Source organism: Poecilia reticulata, linkage group LG5 (genome assembly GCF_000633615.1).
Source record: "Poecilia reticulata strain Guanapo linkage group LG5, Guppy_female_1.0+MT, whole genome shotgun sequence".
In the NCBI taxonomy this organism is placed as follows: domain Eukaryota; kingdom Metazoa; phylum Chordata; class Actinopteri; order Cyprinodontiformes; family Poeciliidae; genus Poecilia; species Poecilia reticulata.
The window spans coordinates 17939790-17962842 of NC_024335.1; the positions used below are offsets into that span (position 1 = coordinate 17939790).

Here is a 23053-nt window from a genome sequence, read left to right on the forward strand (position 1 = left end):
CCAGCGCCCCCTGCCGTCCTCTGAACGCCCCCTGGGGGGCAGTACCGCCCACGTTGAGAACCGCTATTGTAAACGGAGATGAACCAAGAAATGTAAGGAAGCTACTTTTATAATTCAATGAGAGGTCTGCAGCAAAGTTTTTCTATTTAACCTTTTAGAGTTGTCATCCTCTGTGTCATGTTGACATGATCTACTTTCTTCAATATAGGAATATAGTAATGCTAATGAAGTGTACTTATAAAATGAGGCGCTACTAGCTTAAATTGCTTTCCTTTTTTTAATTTTAAAATAATATTAAAACTGAGACTGCTCTCTAATGGCAAGAATAGTACCCGAATGATGCTGAATAAAGCTCAAGGGAAAAACTGGAGTTGCCTAAAATTGGTTTGACTGGTCAAAACTTTGAGTTTTATTGAGTCGGACATCTCCGTCACATTAATAGTGTAAATGACGTACCTGTGCGGGAGCAGCTGACGGTGTGACCACCGGAGCCTGGACTTTAGCTGCTGCTGCTGCTGCTGGGCCTGTGAAGTCTCCAGATAAAAAGTCCAAAGCTTCTCCGGCTCCCATAGTCGGCTACCAGAAGGGAAAGCAAAGAGTAAAAGAGTTAAAAATAAATATTTTTTCACCTCTTCCACTAGAAACTATTTATTTGTTTTAGAAGTAATGTTCATATTTCTCCATGTCCTACCTCAGGTTTAGGAGCAGGCAGATTTTTTATCTCCTCCTTCTTAGACCTGTAACCTGGAGGGAGCGTGTCCTCCCTCTCTCCTACTCGAACACCCACCTCCGGCTTGATGTTCGCCTCCTGTTAAAATTAGTTACGCATTCATGAGGAAAAAAAAAACGATAAGACATTTTAAAAAGTTAATTGCTTTGGACTAAATTATTTCTGTTACAGATTTCAGCTCAGAGGCAATAAAATCAGGGACGTGCTGCTGTTTGAGCTCCTACCCTTACGACATCTTCAGGTCTGAGTTTGGGAGGTTCTGGTTTTGGTTCAGCTGGTCCCAACATGTCATCGAGGGCACTGAGAGCATCCCCAGGAATAGACTCACCCTGACGGGACATCATGATGCAACAGGTGAGTTAATCCGACTCATTTATTCACTGTATAGATACGTTTTCAACCTCACGCCTCTCTCTCACCTTGTCGGACTTGACCGGGGTGCTGACCTTAGCGGGGCACACAGCTATAGGAGGAACGGTTTTCTACAACATCAGACAGACAGCAGAATAATATTAACAAGAAATTAAATGAGAAACCGAACACACAGCTTGTATCAGAGGAAGTCGTATCAATATTTTCATTCTACAAGAAGAGGAGCTAGGATGGCCCTCGACGTCGACTAAATTGGTTCATTAGGTGTGTTGTTAATAATGTGCTGGTTTTGCCGTCCATGAGCAAAATAACAGTCCAATCAAATTCTAAATAAATGTCAAATCAATGCTGTTTTTTTAACCCCTTATTAATGTATAGACCTGGTCAAAGCCTTTTAAACTCCAAAATCAAAATAATTGCAAGAAAAGCAGGTGGTTCGTTTCTTGAAACCACTTCTGACTTGATTGTTTAAAAAAATATATATTTATTTCTGTATCCACAAAATAATTTTAAAAAAAGTTACAACTTATAACAATAGTTAACTTTTCTGGTATTACAAGTTTGAAAAGTGATCCAAAATAATATTTTTTTCTTATTATTTAAAAAAAACCTCCTGTTGTTAATGTCAGTCTAAAAGTTACCAAATGTAATCACAACATTTCCAAGTACAAAAATGAACTACAGATTTTGGTTCCAAACTTATGATTTAGATTTAGCTTTTAGAAATAACTTCTACTTTTCAAAAACAAAGGCGGCAATTTCMCRATCAATGAWATTGYYAYTTGGTACGAAAGCAAACATGGTGTTGTGTBATTTAAATTTTGAGCTTTTTGCTGCCGGGATACTTCAGTGAGAAAATACCGTGGAGGGATGAGAGGAAACTGCAGCGTCCAATGAGAACCCATCTGAGGTTTTGTCCATCTTGGCTTTCTTATCAGCAGGAGGAGCAGCTGCAGCAGCTTTCTGCAACACAAACCCAGAATAAAACCTCTAATATTCTGCAATGATACCATAATGATACCATCATTTGACATAGAGTTGAACTTTTCCACATTTTATCATATTACAACTCCAAACATCCATGAATTTGATTGGGATCAGATGAGAAACAAATGAAGCTTTTCAGCCTAAATGTAAAATCTCCCTGAACCTCCCCAGAGTGAAACGCGGCAGAAGAAGCATCAGGCTGTGGGAAGGTTTTCTTTAGCAGGGACAGAAAAGTTAGTCTGAGGTGAACAGAGAACGGATGGAGCGAAAAGGGGGACTATTGTTCACAAAAATTACATTTTCAAGATGTGCAAAGCTGGAAAACGTACACCAAAAAACTTTCAGCGGTAATTACATGAAAAAGTGGCTGAACATAACTGCAAGCCTTACTTTTCAACTTCATTAAAAATTTTATTTTCCTTCCACTGTACAATTATGCACCACTTTGTGTTTGCGACTTATTAGAATTTATAGCTTGAAATTATAAAATGTGAAGAACTTTATGGGAAACAAATTCTTCTGCTCTCCAACATAGATAAATATAAGAAGCTCTTTTCATACGAGAGCACTGGGTTTTATGGAAAGGATGGACTAACAGCTGAATGCCAACAATAAAGAAAAACACTCAATTCCTGCTTCTTGGGCGCCGCTGGAGCAGTGGATGCAAAACCCATTGAAAGGGAATCCAGCGCCTGGTCAGTGCTCAGCGGTTTCTGATGTTAAAACGAGAACAGAAGCGTCAAACATCACATCTTTATTCAGTAAAAAAATACTCAAATTAGTTTTCTACAACAACCACGCGATGCTCCACTAGATGGCACATTATGTCACCAGCTAAAGGAAAAATAATGCAAACCAGACTGTATGTACCCACACTGAGGGAAAAGTACAGACACACCCTTCCTCACGTTCCACAAAGCAAAAAAAGAACTCACAATTAAATGTCTTTTAATACGACACTTGGGACATTAACTCAAGCTGTTTTATCAACTCGGAGATAAACGCAAACTAAAAACCCAGGAATGTTATCAGGCTGGACGGAGATTACAGACGGACCAAAGAACTGTGACCTCTTAATAAAGTGGGAGTAGGCCGATGCAGGAGTGGGTGTGCTGAGAGCGAGCAAATATTAAACTACAGCTGAGGTGCTGCAGCAAGCGCGTGCGGCGTACTGTATGTGCTTGTTCATGCACACATATTTATACGAGTGCTGCGTTCTGCTCGACATGAATCGACTAGTTCCGAAATGAGGAGGTAGATCCGACTCGGAGCCGTTTGCCAAGCCAACACCCAGCAGTGCAATGCAGCAGCAGAGGAACCTGCAGCTCATACAGTGGAAACAGTAAGCACAAGCGTGCGTGCGTGCGTGCTCGTGTGGCTTCTTTTGGTTTCATATGTAGGAAAATGTTTATTGGGAGTAAGTTTCAGATTTTTCTCTGGGTTTAATTATAGGGTTCAGAGTTCGGGAAGCTGTAGCTCCAACAGGGGGCAGCACTGAAAGGGTTACTTACAGGAACATCCTTGGGTTTTGCATCTGCAGGGGCTGGAGGCTAAAAAAAGGAGAAGACAAGGATACATGTTTCAATATTGGGACAAAAATAAAGAGGCAAAACAATTTAGACATTCAGACTACAGCCTGGAGGCCTGGTGATTGCACAGTTATCCCCACCAGAAGATTTTAGACATAAAATCCCCTTTTACGGAGGTCCAGGTTTTCAGAAGTCAACCATACAAACATATTTTTGTGTATTCTTAGAATCTAATGTTGTTTTGTGACCTGGATTTAACATTTGGATGATATAAAGTATTTAATTTAAGTATTTAATTTTATTCCTGTGTGGTTGCTCAGTACCTTCTGCTGTGTTGCGTTTTATGCACACATTAGTTGTGACAATTAAATCAACCTAGTCAATGTTTAAGTGCAGTACGGTTGTTCCTGTCTAGATCGTCAGCCTCTTAAAAAGGTACTACACAAATGGCAGCCAAAATGAATTATTTTGATGCAACTTTCTGATACTTCCAAATATTATAAACTAATCTGTCAATATGAGTTGGGTGTTTTATATATGTTTTAGTTTTATATATACATATTGCTCTATTGATGGCAAAAAAACTCCAAAACAATAAAGCCTTTTAGATTTTTTGTGACATATCCAATAATAGAAAGTACAAGCATCTATTGATGATGAATTTATTTAAGATATTCCACTGAGAGAAAAAAAAAAAAGTAAAACAAAAGTAACACATATTCCTAAGTGTAAATGCGACACCTTATTACCTTCCAGACACACACTATGACACACAAATACACCTCTAATTTGGTGACAGTCTGAAAAAGGACAACAATAATAAAATGAAATAAAAAATACGTAAAGGTTAAATGTTGTTAACTGGACACTTGCGGCTGGCTGGATGTGGCTGAAGAGGTAGGGGGCTCGTCCGGTAACCAGTGGTTTTTAGTTTTGTTTACAATGTACAGTGGCTGATATAGTAAAGCATTATGAAGTTCTCAGAACTGATGAAGCATAATAAGAGTGCAGGCCAATTATCATTTGCCTTTGATTTCGCAATATATCATATAGAAAATGTCTATAAATTGGACATAAAAGATGTAATACAAACATTTCCTGCAGCAATTACCGCCAATTGGTGAACTAATGGGGAGCTGCCTCCAATTTCAAAGGTAAGGTCTTCCACATTCATTCTGGTAAAAATCAACTCAAGCTTTTTGTTTATTTTCTGTCCACAGTGGAGGAAGCTGCAGTAACAGAAAGCTGCTTTTAGCTTTAACATCTATTATTTTTCTGAGCTCCAAACTAACCAGCAACATTTTTGTTTCCTTTAAGCAGCTAAAAGCTTCTGAAAATCTAGAAGGTTCCTGTGATTTTGTTTCAGGTTAGAACTGGACAAATTTGTTCATAATTTCTTAGCAAAAAACAAAAGTAGAAAAAGAGTGATCAATGTGTAGAACATAATTGGGTGGCAATTAGTTTCTTACTTTCAGGCGTATCTTTTACTACGCTGTATGTTTTACTTTTACTTGGGTGATTTTATTATGAAGTATCATTACTCGAGTAAAACTTCCAGATACTTGACCAACTTTAAGTGACTGAATGAAGAACCAAAAATTCACAGACACACGCCTGCAGTTGTTACCATTTGATAGGTTTAATGTTGAAAGAAATTGACTGGTAAAAAAAATATATTTTTGTCTGATTTTGTTACTACTTTATTTATATGAATCTTTTTGATATTTAATATACCAACATTTTCACATAACTACGTTTTGGTCCGTCTGATTAAGTAATTTAAAATATTAAACGATCGCTCACTTAGAGCTTCAGTCGCCTTTTTATGAAATACTTCTTTACTCTTACTCGAGTAGTTTCTCAGAGTTTTACTTTTACATGAGTGAAAATATGTTGAAGTAGTACTATTTTTACTTGAGTACTTTGCCCACCTCTGGTGTAAAAATAATGTAATTCAGTCAATAAGTCGTTCAGTCCTATAAATCTGGCTAAGTTTGATTCATTAGTGTGAAAGCTTTTCAGCGAGCGTTCATGAAAGCAGACATAAAAGATGCATGCAGAGAAAAAAGCTGAAGCTGTAGAACAAACAAAGCCTTAGCAAGAAGCAGCAAACTGACCAAATCTCCCCATCTGTATCCCGGAGGCAGCGTGTCATCTCTTTCTCCACACTTTACGACTTTTTCAAAGGTGACATGCTAAGGAGCGTGCACCACACAATTACACGTAGCAGAGCCATGCAAGTTTGCGTCAATTATGTGTTTGGTTTTTTTTTTATCAACAATTAACAGGATGATCAAATGCATGCAAAAGCTGTGCCTATGCTGTACCTCTACAACCTCCGGCCCTGTGTAAGCAAGCCGTGAGGGAGCAACAGAATCAGCCGAGGGCAGCGTGCTGCTCAGGGTATCAAACGAATCCTCAGTAGGGGCCTGCGCAGGCGACACATTCAGCATGCAACAAGCAAGCAACATGCTTCACAAAGCAAACACATTCCCACAGCGCTTCAAAGCGCCTTTACCTGTTTGGCTGCTGTCACTTTTGCTGTCGTGGGAGGAACCTCCACCTGCACCTGCAACGTAGATTAGCATCAGCATAAAAAAAAAAATGCATTCTTCGCCTAGATAGTCGATTGCAATCTGAAGCATATGTTATTTTTTCTGGATTGCAAGAAGAGAAATCTACAGACATATTGTTTTCAGGCAGCCTCCATCATAGTTCGGTTTATGATCGCCTACCTTTGTTTGTGCTGCCTTAGTGTCTTCCTTCTTCGCTTGAGCTGAAACATTTTCAGTCACAGCTGCTGCAGCTGGCTTGGACGTTTTACCGGCGTCGGCTTTGACTGTTGTGGTTGTTGTTGTGCTCTAAAAATGCAAGAGACGTAACTAATTTACAGGTCAAGTTCATGTCCAGTGTGCACATGTAAACTGTGCAATAAACTTGACGTCCCCGACATCCACAGAGAGGAAAAGTTTCCTCCAAGCTTTGTGAGGTCAAAAGACAACAAAGGAAAGTGATGCAAGGGCATAAGTAAAACAAAATGTACACCTCTGCTTGTTATTCAGTTCTTCAGAGTGACTGTGGTTTGCAGATGAGTGTAATATTATGGGAGAACAAGCAGAGGCATGTTGAGCAAAGAGCTGGAGAGCAAAGATTCAAGGTCACTCATACCGTCCCAGAAGATCAAAGTCGATGTTTAATGGAGATCAAAAAAGCTTAAAAGAAAATTCCAACAACCATGTGTAAAGACCATGTTTCCAGTTAGAAAGACAGCAACCAAACCATGTAAAACTCTGCAACTCAAAGTAGCAGAAAGAAACGAAGAGAGAAAGGAAAGACATCCTTAAAAGGTATAATGCATCCCAGGTGGTCCGTCCCGGACTGAAAGCGGAGTCTACCTGGGCTGCGTCTTTAGGTTTGGTCTCTGCTGTGGTGGCAGCCGTTCCAGCAGCAGGAGAATGGACTGAGGCTTTGACTTGATAGCCCAGAGAAGCCTACATACATGTAGCCAAGTTACAACATGAAAACACAAAGTTTTTAGAGTATCTTCAAGCAAATAAGAGAGTACATAAGGAAGATCTTGAAGGTGTTAAGGAAAACGGATAAGGAAACTGAAAGAGTTATCAATACAATGCCTCGCAGAAATATTCTACTTTTTGTCACCTTGTAAACCCAAACTTTAATGTCTTTAATTATTTTTCTTTCTTTTGATTGACTGACACAAATAAGTGCATGAATATGAAACTGAAGGGAGAGAGGATGTTTTTCAAATACAGCAGAAAGTCTATCAATGTATTGCCATCAAACTGTCTTTGCTAAATAGCCCAAGGTTACTTGGATTAGATACATAGTGTCTGAGAACATCAGTTTTGAAATCTTCCCATTGATTCCCCAACATGATGATGGTCTGGACTTTGACTAGGCCATTTTAGCACATATAAATATGCTAAAATATTTACATGTGTTAAATATTTTTAGCACATGTAAAAAATGCATGTGCTAAAATATATTTAGCACATGTGACTGTAAGCGTACTGTCACAGTCATCAAAGCTGTGACTGTACGCTTAGGGCCATGCTGCTGGAAGACGAACCTACACTTTAGCTTGTTTTATTCTGGACTGAAAACCATCTCCAAGGCATGATGCTGCCAACCCTGCGGCTGTCATGTATCTAGGATGTTTGCTGCAAAGGATTCTATTTTGGTCTTCTTGACCAGAGCACCTTCTCCCAATGTTTGTTCTTTCCCCTACATGCCTCGGAGCAAACGGGACTTCCAAAGGTTTTCTTTCAACATCGGGTTCCTTCCTGCCAGTCTTCCATAAAGGCCGGATTTGATGCGGTGTTCCTTAGTCAGCTGGATTTAAACTGAGATTAAACTGCATGCAGGTCAATTCACGTGATTTCTAAAGGCATTTAGTTGTGTTTCACTGGATCCTACTTGGGAATACAATAGTAACAAGAGACTGAATACATGTGTTCTACCCCACTGACATTTTAATATGTTAAAAAAGAGATTAAGATTGATTATTTGTAATTAACTTCTGAATTATAGTTTTTGGTTAGAAAAAAAGAGAAACCAAAATCAAGGTAAATGAATACATTTGCAAGGCGTTGTATTTTATCATCTGCTCTGGATGGATTCAGATGTAACTTTTCAAGAAATGTGACCTTTCATCAGTGATGGAGCTTTTTTTTTTTTTTACTAATAAAACCAAACAAAAGGGAATCGAAAACAAGTACAGACTTTGTTACATTTGACATTACATTAGTCCCAGCTGGTGACCGTAACACCAACCAGCTCACTGTTAGTCATCAGCCAATGTGTGTAAAGGAAGATTGAGAAAGTTATTCATGAGGTCAGCCAGGGAGTGAGGAAGGAGTATTCACATCAAGTAGAAAGTTATGAAAATATGAGTTATGAAGTCCCACTTAAAAAGGAAACGGCGAGTGATAAGCTTCTGACTCCTGTGTGAGATCAGGACGTGCAGCCCAAACCATAAAGAGGAGTACATGGTGAAGAGATGAAGCCAGTGAACAAGAAATTCCAGTTTCCCTTAATGAGCAGACCGAGTGTTCAGACCAAAAGGAGAAAGCGGTGCAGGACGTTGCACCAAACAGCCCAAAGGTGCTCTTGACTTTTACTTTGAAGCCCGGCATCCGTCTACCTCTGGTTTGGCTTTAGGCGAATCCTTTCCTGCAGTTCCAGCTTTAGCAGCTGCTCCTGCTGTCACACCACTCCCTGAGGCCCCGCCCGCTGCCGTGGTAACTACCCCAGGCTTTGTGGTCATGGTGGATCCTGAAGGTGCCTTCTGCAATGCACCACGTATGGGGAAGTGGATCAGAAAACTGCAACGCTGCTGCCATTCCAATTTTAATTTGAAGAGTTTCAGTTTTCAATACAGAACCAAAGATCTGGTTCCTTCAAAACTTACTTTTGTGTAATATTTACTAGGTTAATGTGCAAGACAACAACCAGAATGTGGATAAAATGTCTCACGTGTACCAGTGTCTGCTATCTAGGGCATGTTGGGTAGTTATCAGTAGTCAATTATCTGAAGTAAAAGCAGTCTTAGTATGGAGAGTCAGGGAATACACTCAGAGTTAAGCTAACAGGGTCAAATTCTACAAGTTAAAAATACTAAATACAATACAAAAAAGCAAATTTTTTAAGCTGCAAAAATTTTATAGCATTTTTGTCACCTAAATGATGAGGGTCTCACACAATGACCTTATTAAAAAGGCAGGCATACAGTTACCTCCATTTCTAAGCCACAGGAAACCATTTTTACATTTAGAAAAACATTTACTAAAATAATAAAAGATTGTCTTAGTGTGTTATACAGGACATAAAATAAGGATGGAATATGGATTACTGCGCTCACTGAAAATATTGAGTGAATCGTTTAGAGTTCAGGGGGCCACACAAAATGATTCTATGGTCAACAAAAAGCCCGTGGTCCACACTTTGGACACCCTCCCATCAAAGGAACCAGGGTCATTTTCTTTTCGATATGACAGTAAAACTCATCAGATTGGTGGAAGATCTCTGGTGCCGGGAATCATGTCAGACAGATCCCAGTGGGAAATAACTCCAATAATAAATGGTTAGAGTTATAACTATTGATGCGGTTATTACAGTCAGATATTGCAAAGAACGAGAGGAGGCCCTAGGGCTAGAAGTGTCACAGTCGGACAGAGATCAGGTGCCAGTCAGTTGCAGTCACACTGCACGACTAACTGGAAAATCTCCATTTCTGCTTAATATTTACCATAGTTCATATTCGATTAGAGGAGTGCTAAACTTGTGGTGGTGTGTGTTAGAAAACAACCAGAAGTTTTCTTTTGAGATGAAAGATTTTGGCTAACACAGCCGATTATAACAAGCCTTCTGACATTCTCATTCTCCACTGACACATGAAGACGTGAAGGGTTTACAATTAGAAATGCTAAGCGCTAATATGTGAAACTAAAGACAACTTCAAATCTCAATTTAATATCAAATATAATTTTTGAAAAGTGGTGCTGAGGGTAAAAACATTTCTGCATATTCCTTCATATCAATAAATGATCAGCTTGCCTTGCATTACGGTACTCTTTAACTAATTGTCTGACGTCCTGCACTTTCCTCCGTTTTGTAAAAATAGAATCATCCCAATAGTCAAAACAGGCAGAGGCTCCCGAGCCTCAGGTTGATGGACAAGCAGAAGCACTTAAGCTCTGGGATTGTGTAAAACGTCTTCCGCGAATAAAACAATCAAGTCTCACATGCTTGCTCTGTCGCATCATACAGAGGTTTTCTTCAGCTTTGTAAGGAAGTTGTTCAAGAGAATAAATGGGAAAATTGACAGAGCTAAACACAATCAAACACAAAAAATAAAAATCTTAAGTGCAAAACACTGAATGGTAATACATTTTTTTAATAAAATTAGTAATTCCTCAAAGAAGGGCTGTGAAAATCTAATCCTCTTGAGGTTTGTTTTGGTGTCACACCTGACATGTTTAGAGTAAGAGAAAGGAAACATTTTCTAATGTTTCTCTGGAAATACGGCAAAGAGCATCCGCTCTTTACTTAGAGATGTTGTCACAATTCAAGACTGCCGAGTTCTGGAGCAGGGAAGGAAACAGCAACACAGCTCAGATAAAGGGGTGGGAGTAGAGGAGGTCAGGGTCAGCCAGACAGGAAGTCAACAAATGTTTTTCTCCATTACAAAGGAAGGTTAGATACCTCAAACTGTGCGGTGCTCCCAGTAGAAACCTGAGGTGCCGGTTTGGGTGTTGACTGGCTTGACTGCGACTGCAGAGAGAGAAAAAAAATCAGATAGAAAAAAAAAAAAAGTCACACATGTGCAGAGAATGCAGGAAAACATCTTAATTATTTGAAGCGTTCAGATTTCACAAGAGCTGGGATTGGTGGAAAAACACGCAAATCTGCATTGAGTCAAGATGCAGACAACTCATTTAATAATTCATTTTCAAAGCAGCAGAACTGTAGCATGGCAGTGTGATCATGAACCCAGTCAGAGATGGATGAGTCCAGTGATACATTCCTGGCTGCAGGGTGTGACTGCTGTTAACAGAGTGCAAAGACACTGTATTATTGTTGCCAATTGTCACCTTGGCAACAGTGAGCGGGCACAGCAATCCATTCTTCAGCTGAGGTCGCACAGCAAAATAAATGCTAATCTACTTAGTGTTTTAGCTCCAAGTGTCCCTCCTAAAACATGTATTTGAAGTGAAGACTGTATTACTTTAATCTGAGATGACTGCAGGCAAAACCTTTTGGGACCAGAATGAAGTTAAAACAGTTTCAGGAGGAATAAAGAAATTCTTAGTCCTGAGTGAATGTAATCTGGACATAGTCGCCACATTCTAAAAAAAAAAACCCAGTCCAAGCCGTCAAAAGATTAGATATAAAACCAGCTTCTTGAGTCAAAAGCTAACACACATACGGCACCAGTCAGAAGATTACATCCACTCCTCCTGGGCATGTTTTTTTCTTTCTTCTCAGACGTTTTCAAGGACAAGTGAAGTTTGAATTTGAGTTTTCACCTCATCCAGACAATAATTAGAATTATTTGATCAAATAGATACGTACACCGCCATATACATAAACCCTCACCAATATTTGATTAGATGTCTCTTAGCAACAGGCTTTTGTAGTCAGAAACAAGCTTCTGTAACAGGAAGTCAGAGTTTAATTGAACTGGTTTATTTCTGGCCTCACCGTACCACTGAGGTCAGGAACTCCTCCAAAACCTCAGTTACCTTCACTGATTCCAAAACTAGTTTTCAGGCTTATTTGGGATCAATGACCTGTTGGAAGACCAAACTTTGTTCAAGTTTTATAGTTCTATAGTGACACAAACAGCCATCCTCAGATGAAATGACACTGGTTATCATGTTTGAGAATAATTCAGGAATTACCAAGGCTCAAGCCATTTATCCACTGGAAACTGATGGAATACCAGAGCCACTTTTCACAGTCAAGTGAGTTTCATCCTCAACGTACATTTAAAGGGTGACTGAAATATGCAACGGTCAGCGTAAATCACCCAAAACACACAAAATTTAACAAAAGCAACATATATGAGGTTTGGGCTTTCAAACCGAAAGGCAACTGCTAAACATGGCGGTGGCAGCATTATGCTATGGGGTTGTTTTGCTGTGTATTTCACAGATTGAACCTACATGACACATTTAGATTTTGAAAATTTTGGAATCAATAAACCAGACTGACATTAAGCTTCTGTAAAGGTTTTCTCAAAGCGTGGGACTTAATACGTCTGCGACAGGAAACCAACTAATTTAAATAAACTCAACCATTTCTGATAAGAGGTCTGGTAAAACGTGGTAGGTTTTTGATGGTGATGGCTACAAAAAGCAGATGGTTTGACTGCAATTTGTTGAGGGAGGCTGGGAGAAAGACTTGGTGGAAGTGTATATATTTAAACTCTGACTCAAAATTGATAGGTTTTTCTGACCTAGTTGAAGTTGTATGCTGCATCATTCTATCCTGAAAGAAACAATTGTTCCAATAAATAATTTAAATTACAGTACAATTCGAGTTTCAAGGTGAGAATTGTACATAGGAATACATTAGGTAAGCAGAAAATCCCATGCTTCTGCATTTTATGCAATAAGAGTTCACTAGTTTTTTCCACTCCAGTAAGAAAGCTTCAAAATGTTTGGGAATAACTTTAATTAGACGTTAAATTTTCCAGCTGACCAAATAAGACTGCCTGTAAACTCTATTCATTCACTCCGACGGTGTGAAATAACGACTCTAGGAAATGCTTTCTGCGTTTCGCAGCTTAATGTGGGAAAAAGTGTGCAGGATAAATGGTTCGCGTAGTCTGCATGTTGGAAGCATGCCACTGTTCAGGTGGAGCAGGGAGTTCAGCAGGACCCAGCCCAGTTCTTTTAATTGACATGAATGAAGAGTGGAGAACCTCCACACCTCCGGTGTGGGTGGGTTCGCTGGTTCACATCCAGCCCGGCGCTTTGTGTGCTGTTGAAACATTGTGTATTCAGACTTAACAGAGCCTGCTGGTCAACATACTCCACTTATTTGTTCATAACAGAGTTTATTAATACTGTCTTTGACTAACACATTTTTTAAAAATGTTGATGTAGCACGTATTAAAAAGAAAAACATTACAACAATGCACAAAGTGTTGCACCAACTCTTAGTTATCTGCAATCTGCGACTCCTGATTAAGAAATCGTTGCACCTCAGGAGAGTTGGCTGTTGCCTTTTACACAGAAACGAGCCGCAACCCTATCTCTGAATGTGAACTGCTCGTTGTTGCTCATTTTGTTTCCACCCAGTGACAAATTGAAAGAGATGGCTCACTTAGATCCAAGAATGTCCATGTCTAAGCAGATGAAAGGGTGAAAATCCTCAACAATTCAAAGAAAAAAACAAAAAGGGAACTCCATACTTGTCAAGTTATGGTTGTGAAAACAACTAGAACTTCTCTTTCCTGTATTTTCCATCAGACTGTTGGGAGATTGACTGTTTAGAACGAGAAGGAAGTAATATAAAGGAAGAAGTGAGGTCAGAAGCACCCAGGGCATCCCCCCCCCCCCYCSSCMACAGAGGAAGTCACCCTGCCCCATTAAACATCTACGTTCCTAAATTAATAGGAGATTTTTACTGTAGAAAATGGTGCTGTTAATGTAAGTCTATGTGCACAATGCATGTAGTTTCAATTCTATGTATAATGCAGTAGTTTTGTAAGTATTTGTGTCAGAGCGGTCCACAAAGAGCACAATCAAAGCTAAGATAGTGGCACTTTCTATAAGGGAGGAATGGCTCTCTGCCCAGGGTGGCAATCTCTCGAGGGTGGCACTTGAAAAAGCTGAATATCCTTGCTTGCGGATTCAATTAAGATTTGAAAGCTGACGAGTAGCATTCAGAGTAAAATGATACGGCTATTCGTAGCAACTGGCTAATTACGTTGAAGCTATAATCCGTTTCACAGGTTCTGATTGTGCACTGAACTAAAGCCTCCAGTCTGCAATCCGTCATTTCTGGATCAAAATACATTCATTTAAAAGTTAAAAACTAGAGTAATCAGCCAGAAAGAGTCTGTTTTTAAAAAGATTTTTGTAGCAAGTACGGGGCTTATTCATATCAATAGGAAAGGAAGCAGAAAAGAAATATGTGATGACAAACAAAAATGTATTTTCAATGTGTTTGAATAGAGAGAGCACTGTAAATTCAGATGAGTTTACGAACGGGGCAGATGGCAGTGGGGGAAAAATCACCAAAGGTGAAAACAAAATGCATCTGATTGTATCTGCAAAGTTAGTGTCCATGTCTGATCGGCTTCAGAGCCAGCTTTAACAACATGGAGTACATGGAGTACACCTTGATGGCGGCCTCCCCTTGAGGCTAAGTCTGCTTTCTGGAAGCGTTGCAAAAGTACTCCACCTCCTTCAGATGCCATTTAGAAAAGACAGGTAAGGCAGCACTTAAACTAGTGTTGCAGCAGGCGGCCAACTAAACAAGCCGTTTATTTTATTTCTCTCATCCCCATGTTAAAAAAAAAAAAAAAACAAGTAACTGCTGCATTCACATATAGCATATGCTGATCTGCCAGAATGATGAGGAATTTCAAAACTGAATATCTGCACAAGACAAATAAGATAAGACTAAAACCTATAGGGCAGGGAGGAACTTATCTTTATTTTTAAAGAACTGGAGGGATCAGGTTAAAAAGATTGACAAAAGCTCACCTGTTGATTGCAACCTAAATACTTTTCTGCTAGCTGTGACCTTTGACTGCTGCGTTCCTACATTCCTCATGGCTCCCCTACCGCAGCAGCTTAAAGACAAAAAGATGTCCTTCCACAAGCACCGTTTATATGCAGGACACGGCCCTTCAGCGAAATACACATTCAATTTCAGCGCCTGCAGTTCTCATATATTTTGCACAGTGAAATGCGACTAGCAAATGACGTGGGTTGTGTTTGAATTTTGACTCTCCATTTCAGGTTCAACTCCAAGATTCACTCTCTGGCAGCGAGTGTTTTTCTTCACCAGAAAAGTTGAAACAGTGTCTTTGTTACGACCTGCTAAAGAATCCTCATCAAATCATACCAGTCCTGAACACTGATTTAGCAAGCCCAAAATGACACAAGGTTATTGTGTCTTTCTGCACAATAGACTGTAGACTTGTTGCTGAAGCAAAATAGACTCAGAAATGATCCGTCTGGAAGAGTTCATTGCCTGAGAAAAACTCAATAATTAAACATAATGTACCAGAGGCGGTCAGGCTGTGCTTTTCCCCAGGCAGATTCAGTCGCTGCTTCATATTTGTCAGAGGTAATCTTTGGTCAGGAGAGCTGAATTGGCTGGGCTGGGTGTGTCTGTCACATTGAGTTTCATTTGTAACCCGGCGACAGAATCAATACGCTGAACCGGGTTTGTTCGGATTCACCAAAGACTGTCGCTTTTGACGTTGTGACAGATACAAATATAAAAGTATTTTGGGTCCAGGAAGAAAAAATATTGTTTCACATAAAGAATAAAGTCAACAAATTGATAGAATGTGATAAATTCCAGGTTGACTGTGAGATATCCAGTGTTCAAAACTTTTTTAATTGATGCAAATTTACACTGAGAGCAGCTGGTGGCATAATAAACTCTCTCACAGGTCATCTCCGGCCGCGCTCTTCAGCCTAAAGTTTAGTTCTTCATTTAAGAGGAGATCTCCTCCCACACCGCCACATGTCACCACTTCTTCCCGAGTGATCCTCAAAATAACATCAGGAATCCTCTCACTGAAACGCCACAGGTCACTGACTCAAGCAAACAACCGGATAGTCCTCCATCGCCTCTTTTACAATGAAGGATTTTCACCAACCCGACTTTAAGCTTAAATTATGAGCCAGTAGCAAAGCAGCACCGTGCAACCTTAGAATAACATGTAGCTAAAAGCTATGTACACTTCTGCTAGAAACTCTTAATGCACAAACCGTTAAAAAGAAAAAAAGCCTGGAAATCAAAATAATTCTGCTTTGATTTGGAGGTCAAACAACCAGAACTACATGGTGCAGCAGAAGCTGAGTGGTAAAGTTGGCAGAGTCGTCACATGATCAGAGAGCAGGAAAAGAGGGCGCCTCATGAAACCTGCAGTCTTCAACATGCACAGGAAGTGACACGATTGAGGTCTGCCTGTCATTCATTCTCGCACAGCAACAACTGGACAAATATTAGTGACCAGGGAACGGTTTCGTGTTACATTTTGTGTCATTTGTGAACAGGCAGCGCGACATGGATACCTCACCCAACTTCAGTGATAAAAGCTCGGCCCTCCTATGAAAGTTGATGACTAATGCTTTGCCCCACCCGTCACTACAAACAGGGCTGAAAACGACTCCTCGGCTAGCTGCTAACTCTAGTTTTAAATAGCAGTGGCAGCTTGTGATGATGTGGATCCCCTAAACAGAGGGAATGACGTAATCTCTGAAAAGGAACGAGACCTTTTCCCCCCACTGTGAACCTCAGTTTGAACTAAGGTGAACAAATATTCTCACTTTAGAGAAGCTGACAAGAGCGAGCAGACAGCTGAGTAAACTCAGGAGTGATGCCGCAAATGAAAAAACCTGCCGTACAAGACTCTCTGAGCTGATGCGATACTGTTCATACTTGCCATTGTAGAAGGGAATAAAAGCCTGGAGAAACTCAGGAAAGCCTCTTGTGTTTACGTTACATTTTCTGTTCCATGCCCAGTTTTACATCTTAATCTGGTTTTAAGCAAAAGACAAAATACAGCAAGAGAGCTACTGAAGTTTTTCAGATGCATGTAGGCAGGTTAAAAGTTAGTAAAAAAGAGAGAGAGAGACCCAAGTGTGAAGAGGGCAACTCACCATGTTGCCCTTAGTTCACAATGAAGAAGGTGGAAGAAATATGTAAAATGTCTTTATGCTACATGTAAATTTGAATCAAAACTACCCAACATTTTACGACTGAACCACTTGCTGTTTCCCACTCAGGACAATTTTCACTGAAGTATCAAAAGAAGCACCTATATGAGACTAGAACAACCTAGGAGCGTATACAAATCCCTTTAGTCAGATTTGACAAACTTATAATCATGAGGATATGGATGCCCTCGTAAATATTTGATAAGAACAGAATAGTTTTCTGTTCCCTTTATTTTTTTAATCCAATTTTTAGTGTTACCTGAGACATAACAGCACCAGCACCGAGGTAACCTCACCTTGACTCTTCCCAAAGTCAGTTTCTTTCTAACCTGACGCACAGAAACCGGCTGAACCAAGCTGATCGCTACATCATGTGTGGTCTGAGCCTCGACAATAGCCATCAGGACAATCTGACAGGTATCAGTCTAACAGGAAGCCTCTACAGACAGACAGACAGACAGCCATCAACAGCCACTCAGAAAGTTAGAGATACATACCATAGATCTGACTTTGCGTGTGTATCCTTTAGTTTGCTGGAGATTGTGTCAAGATTGCTCCACTTTCGCTGGTTTCAGTTGCTCTGGAAGCACTTTAGCTTACAGTTTATGTCAAGCAGACAGCCCATGCACACTCACATGCAAACATATAAACACGCACAAACACACACAGGCAACACACGCCCAGTGATACAAAACTTTCTGCTCCGCCCCTCCTAAAAAACCAGTACAAGTCTCCGCCTCTTTCCTCCCGCAGCCAGCAGAGCCGGCTCAGGCGGATTGGATGGTTGGACACACAGTGACCCACCCACTGGCTGCTCCCTGCATGACAAACTGAGTAAACCAGCTTAACCCAGAAAAAATGTCTGGGGCAGGGAGAAACGTTAAAGTCTGATTTTATATTTTTTTAAAAATAAAAAAATAAAAAAACAGAGTGTGATGACTTCTACTTAAAGCGGAAGAACACGTGAAGGTTGAAGCAGTGATGAGGCAAACGTGGATGTGCAGAAGCTGTCCTGTTTGGCGGCCTGGGTGTGTCCGATACACTCACTGCTTAGGAATCTAACAGACTTCAACAACAAAGACTGAGTGTTAGTATGTGTCTGAGCAGAGAGGAGAGGGAAGAAAAATAAGAAGTGAGAGAACAGGATTAGAGTTTTATCAAAGAGCGTCTAATCCAGGCAGGGAGCAGAGAACATGACAGAATGAAGACATGAAAAAGTAAAGGCGGTCAGTCGTTCTGCAGAAGTAGATCCAGGGTGGAGGAAAAAGAAAAAAAAAACTCCTGGATAGAAGCCAAAGCTTATATAAGGTTTTAGAAAAACGAGGCAGAGTGATCCCTCTTCTCTTTGCGGACTCTCACGGTCTGAGCTGCAACAGAATTTACAAGCTGATAGCTTAGTGTGCAGATAACTTACTCCTTATCAACATGGGAAGTGTTTCAAACTTGTAGAGAAGGGCTGGGCTTTCTGAACAGCGCCCTCTTCTGCCTGAAAACTCACAGCACTTGGAGGAAAATAAAAGCTGGCACATGCATGTGCAAGCTCCTTACTTTCCACTTCTACTTTGTAAACGAAGCATTTTGTGGTTGTGTGCATGTTAGTTTAAGGTAGTTCATCATTTTCATGAGCTATAAATATAAATGCTCAGAATTTTTACAAAATACTTCAATTAATTTAATGTCACCGTCTATTTCCGTTTATTTTGTTTCCGATTCGTGTTTGGGCCAGCTGATCAGAGCGACTCAGTTTCTTTAATCACAATTATCATCACAGTTTCAATGTGTGTGCTGTTGGATTTGCAAAAGATTTGTATTTTATAATCTCATTGTGACTTCATACATATTTTTTCTAGTTGAAATTACTTTTGATATCCACATTAGAGTTGCACCATATCAGGAAAAGATACTGATTCTGATTAATTTATGTTTCTCTGACACACTACCTCATGCTAACTTTAGCATCTACAGACTACACATCAGATGTAGAGTCCATTAAACTGGCCAAATAAATTATTGATATACAGAATATAAAAGCATGGCACTTAATATTTTATATCCTAAGAAATGTTTTGCCCAAACAATCCTTTCTGATTGCAAAAAAAATGTGCCGCTCCAATCTTTAATTATGTCCAACATCCAATGATGAAGCGTCTCACAGACTGTCACAGACTGCATTACATACTTGAGAAGTTCGGTGCTGAACGATCAGCAAAATGTCCAGCATCTGCATTCAGTGTGTGTGTGTTGCTGTGGGTGAACATGAGGCTGGTACACGTGTTGGTCTGCGCAGACTTGTTGTTAAATCCTGTCATTTTAAAATGTTTTCCTCTCTTACGCCTTCACAGAAGCAGCTTTCCTTTTTTTCAGAAACTTATCTGACAAGAATGTGAGCTCACTTGCTCAAACATCACAAAGAACAAGCTGATGATTAAGATTTCGGATTACCACCTTGAACATAAGCGAACCGCGATCAGGACTATGATATATTAATCATAGCCTTGTATTATTTTGCCTCGTGCCTGATCGACTCTGTCCTCACTCGTCTAAAAATACTTGCCGCGCACAAAGACATCTGAACCTCTCTCGCTGTTGAGGACCCTTTCAGAGTAAATCTTTTCCAACAGCTCTGCCCCTGCTGACTCTACAAACACAACAGAGCCTCTGTGCTTTTCTCCGGGGCTTTAAACCTACAAACTTTCCTGCCTGTGAGACACAGAGGAGACATACCCACACAGCATTCACGTGCCTAACGGAGTAAACCCTGGAAACTCTTGTTTGTTGACAAGCAGTGACCTACCGCGGTACGGAGAGGTCAACCAATCAGAACTGCGACTTGGAAACTGGAAGTTTTCTCTCCTAGAGACGTCGACACGTCAGTCAGCATGTTAGCACTATTCTTAAAGAGAAGCATTTACTATCTTGGGGGTTCAATACATTTAGATTAGTGATTAAGCTTGAAAAAACAGGAAAAGGCAAATACATGTCGCAAGTCCACCCTGCAAAAAAAAAAACAGTGAAAAGCGAGAGTCTTTAATTAATTATAAAACATTTAATGATTTTGACCGTGTGTGGTTATGTGTTCAAGGAATACTGTAGTAATTCTGAGTATTTATGAAATAAAATGTTTTGTCAGATTTTCGTTCAACTGAGAAAACGTATCATCATGCTGTTGGTTAGTGACTTTATACATTTTTTTTTAAAGTAATTATTTTTTATGCATTTGAAGAACAAATTTTCTATTTATTTTTGACCTGCTGATCACATGATCAGAGTTGATCAAAAACCATTCAATTCAAATATCTGAATGACTGATTAGTGCATTTCTGATAATCAAGCAAAACCGAGGTGGACATTCATTTTTCTGAAATTTACCATTTGGCTCAAATCTTTTTCTTTTTAAATCCAAGCAACATACTTTTATTGAACCCTGACCTTACTGTGTCAATATCCCCATGGTGGAAAGAGCATGGCACTGAACTGATTTATTGCATCAGCACAAATAGAAATAGTGACATTGTGTAACTTTTCTCCACTCATCCATCATTTAGATCATTGTCACCCACACTCTGTCATCCACAGATATCCTTTGCCCTGCTGCCCGTCCATGAACTGCTGCTAAATTTAGCTGCTCACATATTTCAACATGGTCTTTTCACTCATGCTTCACTCCACGCCAGAAACACACTAACAACAAAACTTAGACTCGTTTGCAACATTGTTGATCACCTCTAGTACTTCAGCCTTTTACTCTTAACACTTTATAACCGCAAACTTCAACGTCTTTCATTTGTTCAGTGTATTTAAAGCATACAAACAGAATGATTTTGATCAGTGGGCTTCAGTTCTAATTTGACTAAATTGATTCAATCTGATTTAATTTGAGTTATGTTGCAAAGTCAAATGGATGAAAGTTTCCGTCTTTTGATTTCAGACATACCTCAAGAAATATACGAAGTTTATCCACTCCTAAGGCTTGAAGGTTCTACTTATAAAACATTTTAAAAAATCGTTTTGTTTTTCTATCTCACATTACGTATTACTTTGTGTTTATATATCAGATTATATCCCAATTAACTTACATTGCAAGTTGCAACATCAGGATTTACTATCATATTATCCAGGAAGTGAGGCTGCAGGGTCTTTATTTCTCAACGCTGCTCTTCAGGACAAACATCACATGGCGAACATCGTCATGGTACATAAACAAACAGAGTTTGGTGCCAGAGGACGACACCTCTGGCGTTTTCTCAGGTATGCCTCAGCGAGTTTTACGTAACAACTGAGTCGACAGTCAGGAACAAGCCAGACGAACAGCGACAGGATACATCTGACAGCACGAGTCTGGAGGGGAGCAGTGAAACGTCACAGGATGGGGACGTGAAAAACAGCAGCGATTCTTAAGAACTTAAAGGAAATTAAAGGTTTACATTTAGCTGACTTTGACAGGTCCAGATATGTTTGGGTTTATCATAACATTGTGTTTCACTCTCCTGGAACCGCGCACATCCTCCGAGTTCAGTGTTGTGTTCCAGGCTGATTCATCCCACCAGCGCTGATGATTCTCATCTCCTTTTGCTCCATTTCTCCTTTTACTTTATGTGTATTTTTGATGTTGCTTAGAACCTGCGGTCACACATTGCTTCACAGGTCATGTTTGTGACTTTTGACTATAAGCATAAGGACACGGTGTGATATGATGTCAGCTAAATGCACATGATACCAGTTCCTGCTGCCAACCCAGCAGGGCTGCACTGAATTTCCTGTCAGCCTGCAAACTCTCTTCCGTGTAGAGTCTGTTACAGAGGGGAGGAGACTCAATGACAGCTGCTTTCAGTAACCAGTAACAATAAAGGAAGAGTAGAGACCTTTTTTTGCAAGATATCTGTGCAAAAAGAGAGAGTCAGACAGGTAACAGGAAGAATTAACAAACTTTAAAGTTGCTCTGTTTTATTTATTTTCGTTTAGCTTTATTCACTTATAAAGCAGCAGCCTTTTTGGAAATAAGTTAAGGTAACAATCTCTGACCCAGGAACCTGTAATATCTTCAGCTTCAGCAGAATGAATCAAACTGCAATCAAACTGGCATTAGCATAGCACTCAGCTAGCTGAGCCAAATTCTTTCTGAACTATCTGAGTTAAACACTGAATAAACAACGACAACGTAATTTCCTAGAATAAATCTTACAGATGTCGTCTACGTGGTATTAAACAGTTCTGTTTGTATGAGGTCTCATGAGAAAATCTGAAGCATTCTCAACAACAGTGTCACGCAACCGAGCTAATCAGAATGCTAAGATAACAACTCTGTGGCGCCCTGACAGAGTCGGGTCAGAATTTGGTAAACTAACGATGAAATCTGCAGATCTTTAACTTTAAAAAGGCTCTGCTGTGCCCACCGACCTTTGTCTGACTTTCTCTTTCAGCTCTTTGGTACTGTGCAGTGTCTATGCTGAAGTACACTGACTTCGCTGTCGGCTCTGTGCTGTCCTCTGTGTGCTGCAGGAGAAGCTGCAGCTGCACTACAACCAGGACGGACGTGGGTGATTAGAACAAGCTGGAAACTCCCCGCTCCCCACATTAGATAAAAAAGAGCTAACACTGGCCAGACCCAGTTTCTGGGTCGTGAATTCCAACGAAAAGCATCACTTTTCAGAATAAACCGACTAACATCCACACAACATTATTGGATGTGCATAACTGCAGATGTGCACAGCTTGTTCTTACAACTGAGGCTTTAGTCATGGGGTGCCCAAAGTCTGTCCTCGAGAACACCGGCATCCTGCACATTTTAGTTCTCTCCCTGGTGGTCATAAAAACCTTTCCAGCATGTCAGTGTTCCTCTTAGGCCTTCTAATGAGCCATCATTTGAAGGGAGAGAACTAAAACATGCAGGATGCCGGTGTTCTTGAGGACCCACTTTGGGCACCACTGCTTTCGTCGGTAAATGGCCTGTACTTGTGTAGAGCTTCATCGAGTTCAGAGAACCCCAAAAACAGCTTCACACC

General features: G+C 40.1%; 1 protein-coding gene across 19 annotated transcripts in view; it reads right to left on the reverse strand.

The window, feature by feature from the left end:
- cast (calpastatin) overlaps nt 1-23053 on the reverse strand; it is a 43455-nt gene that overhangs the window by 11910 nt on the left and 8492 nt on the right. For 4 of the 19 annotated variants that reach the window (XM_008409442.2, XM_008409440.2, XM_008409443.2 and 1 more), the window contains 12 exons: nt 10843-10911; nt 8783-8926; nt 7014-7109; nt 6354-6479; nt 6137-6187; nt 3601-3639; nt 2719-2802; nt 1964-2065; nt 1150-1212; nt 955-1059; nt 692-808; nt 457-576 (listed from right to left, as the gene is read on the reverse strand). In XM_008409442.2, coding sequence (XP_008407664.1) covers nt 457-576; nt 692-808; nt 955-1059; nt 1150-1212; nt 1964-2065; nt 2719-2802; nt 3601-3639; nt 6137-6187; nt 6354-6479; nt 7014-7109; nt 8783-8926; nt 10843-10911 — 1116 coding nt within the window. Of the gene's footprint in view, nt 1-456; nt 577-691; nt 809-954; nt 1060-1149; nt 1213-1963; nt 2066-2718; nt 2803-3600; nt 3640-6136; nt 6188-6353; nt 6480-7013; nt 7110-8782; nt 8927-10842; nt 10912-17548; nt 17897-23053 lie in introns of those variants that run through there. The other 15 variants (XM_008409453.2, XM_008409450.2, XM_008409454.2 and 12 more) reach the window with 8 other exon arrangements.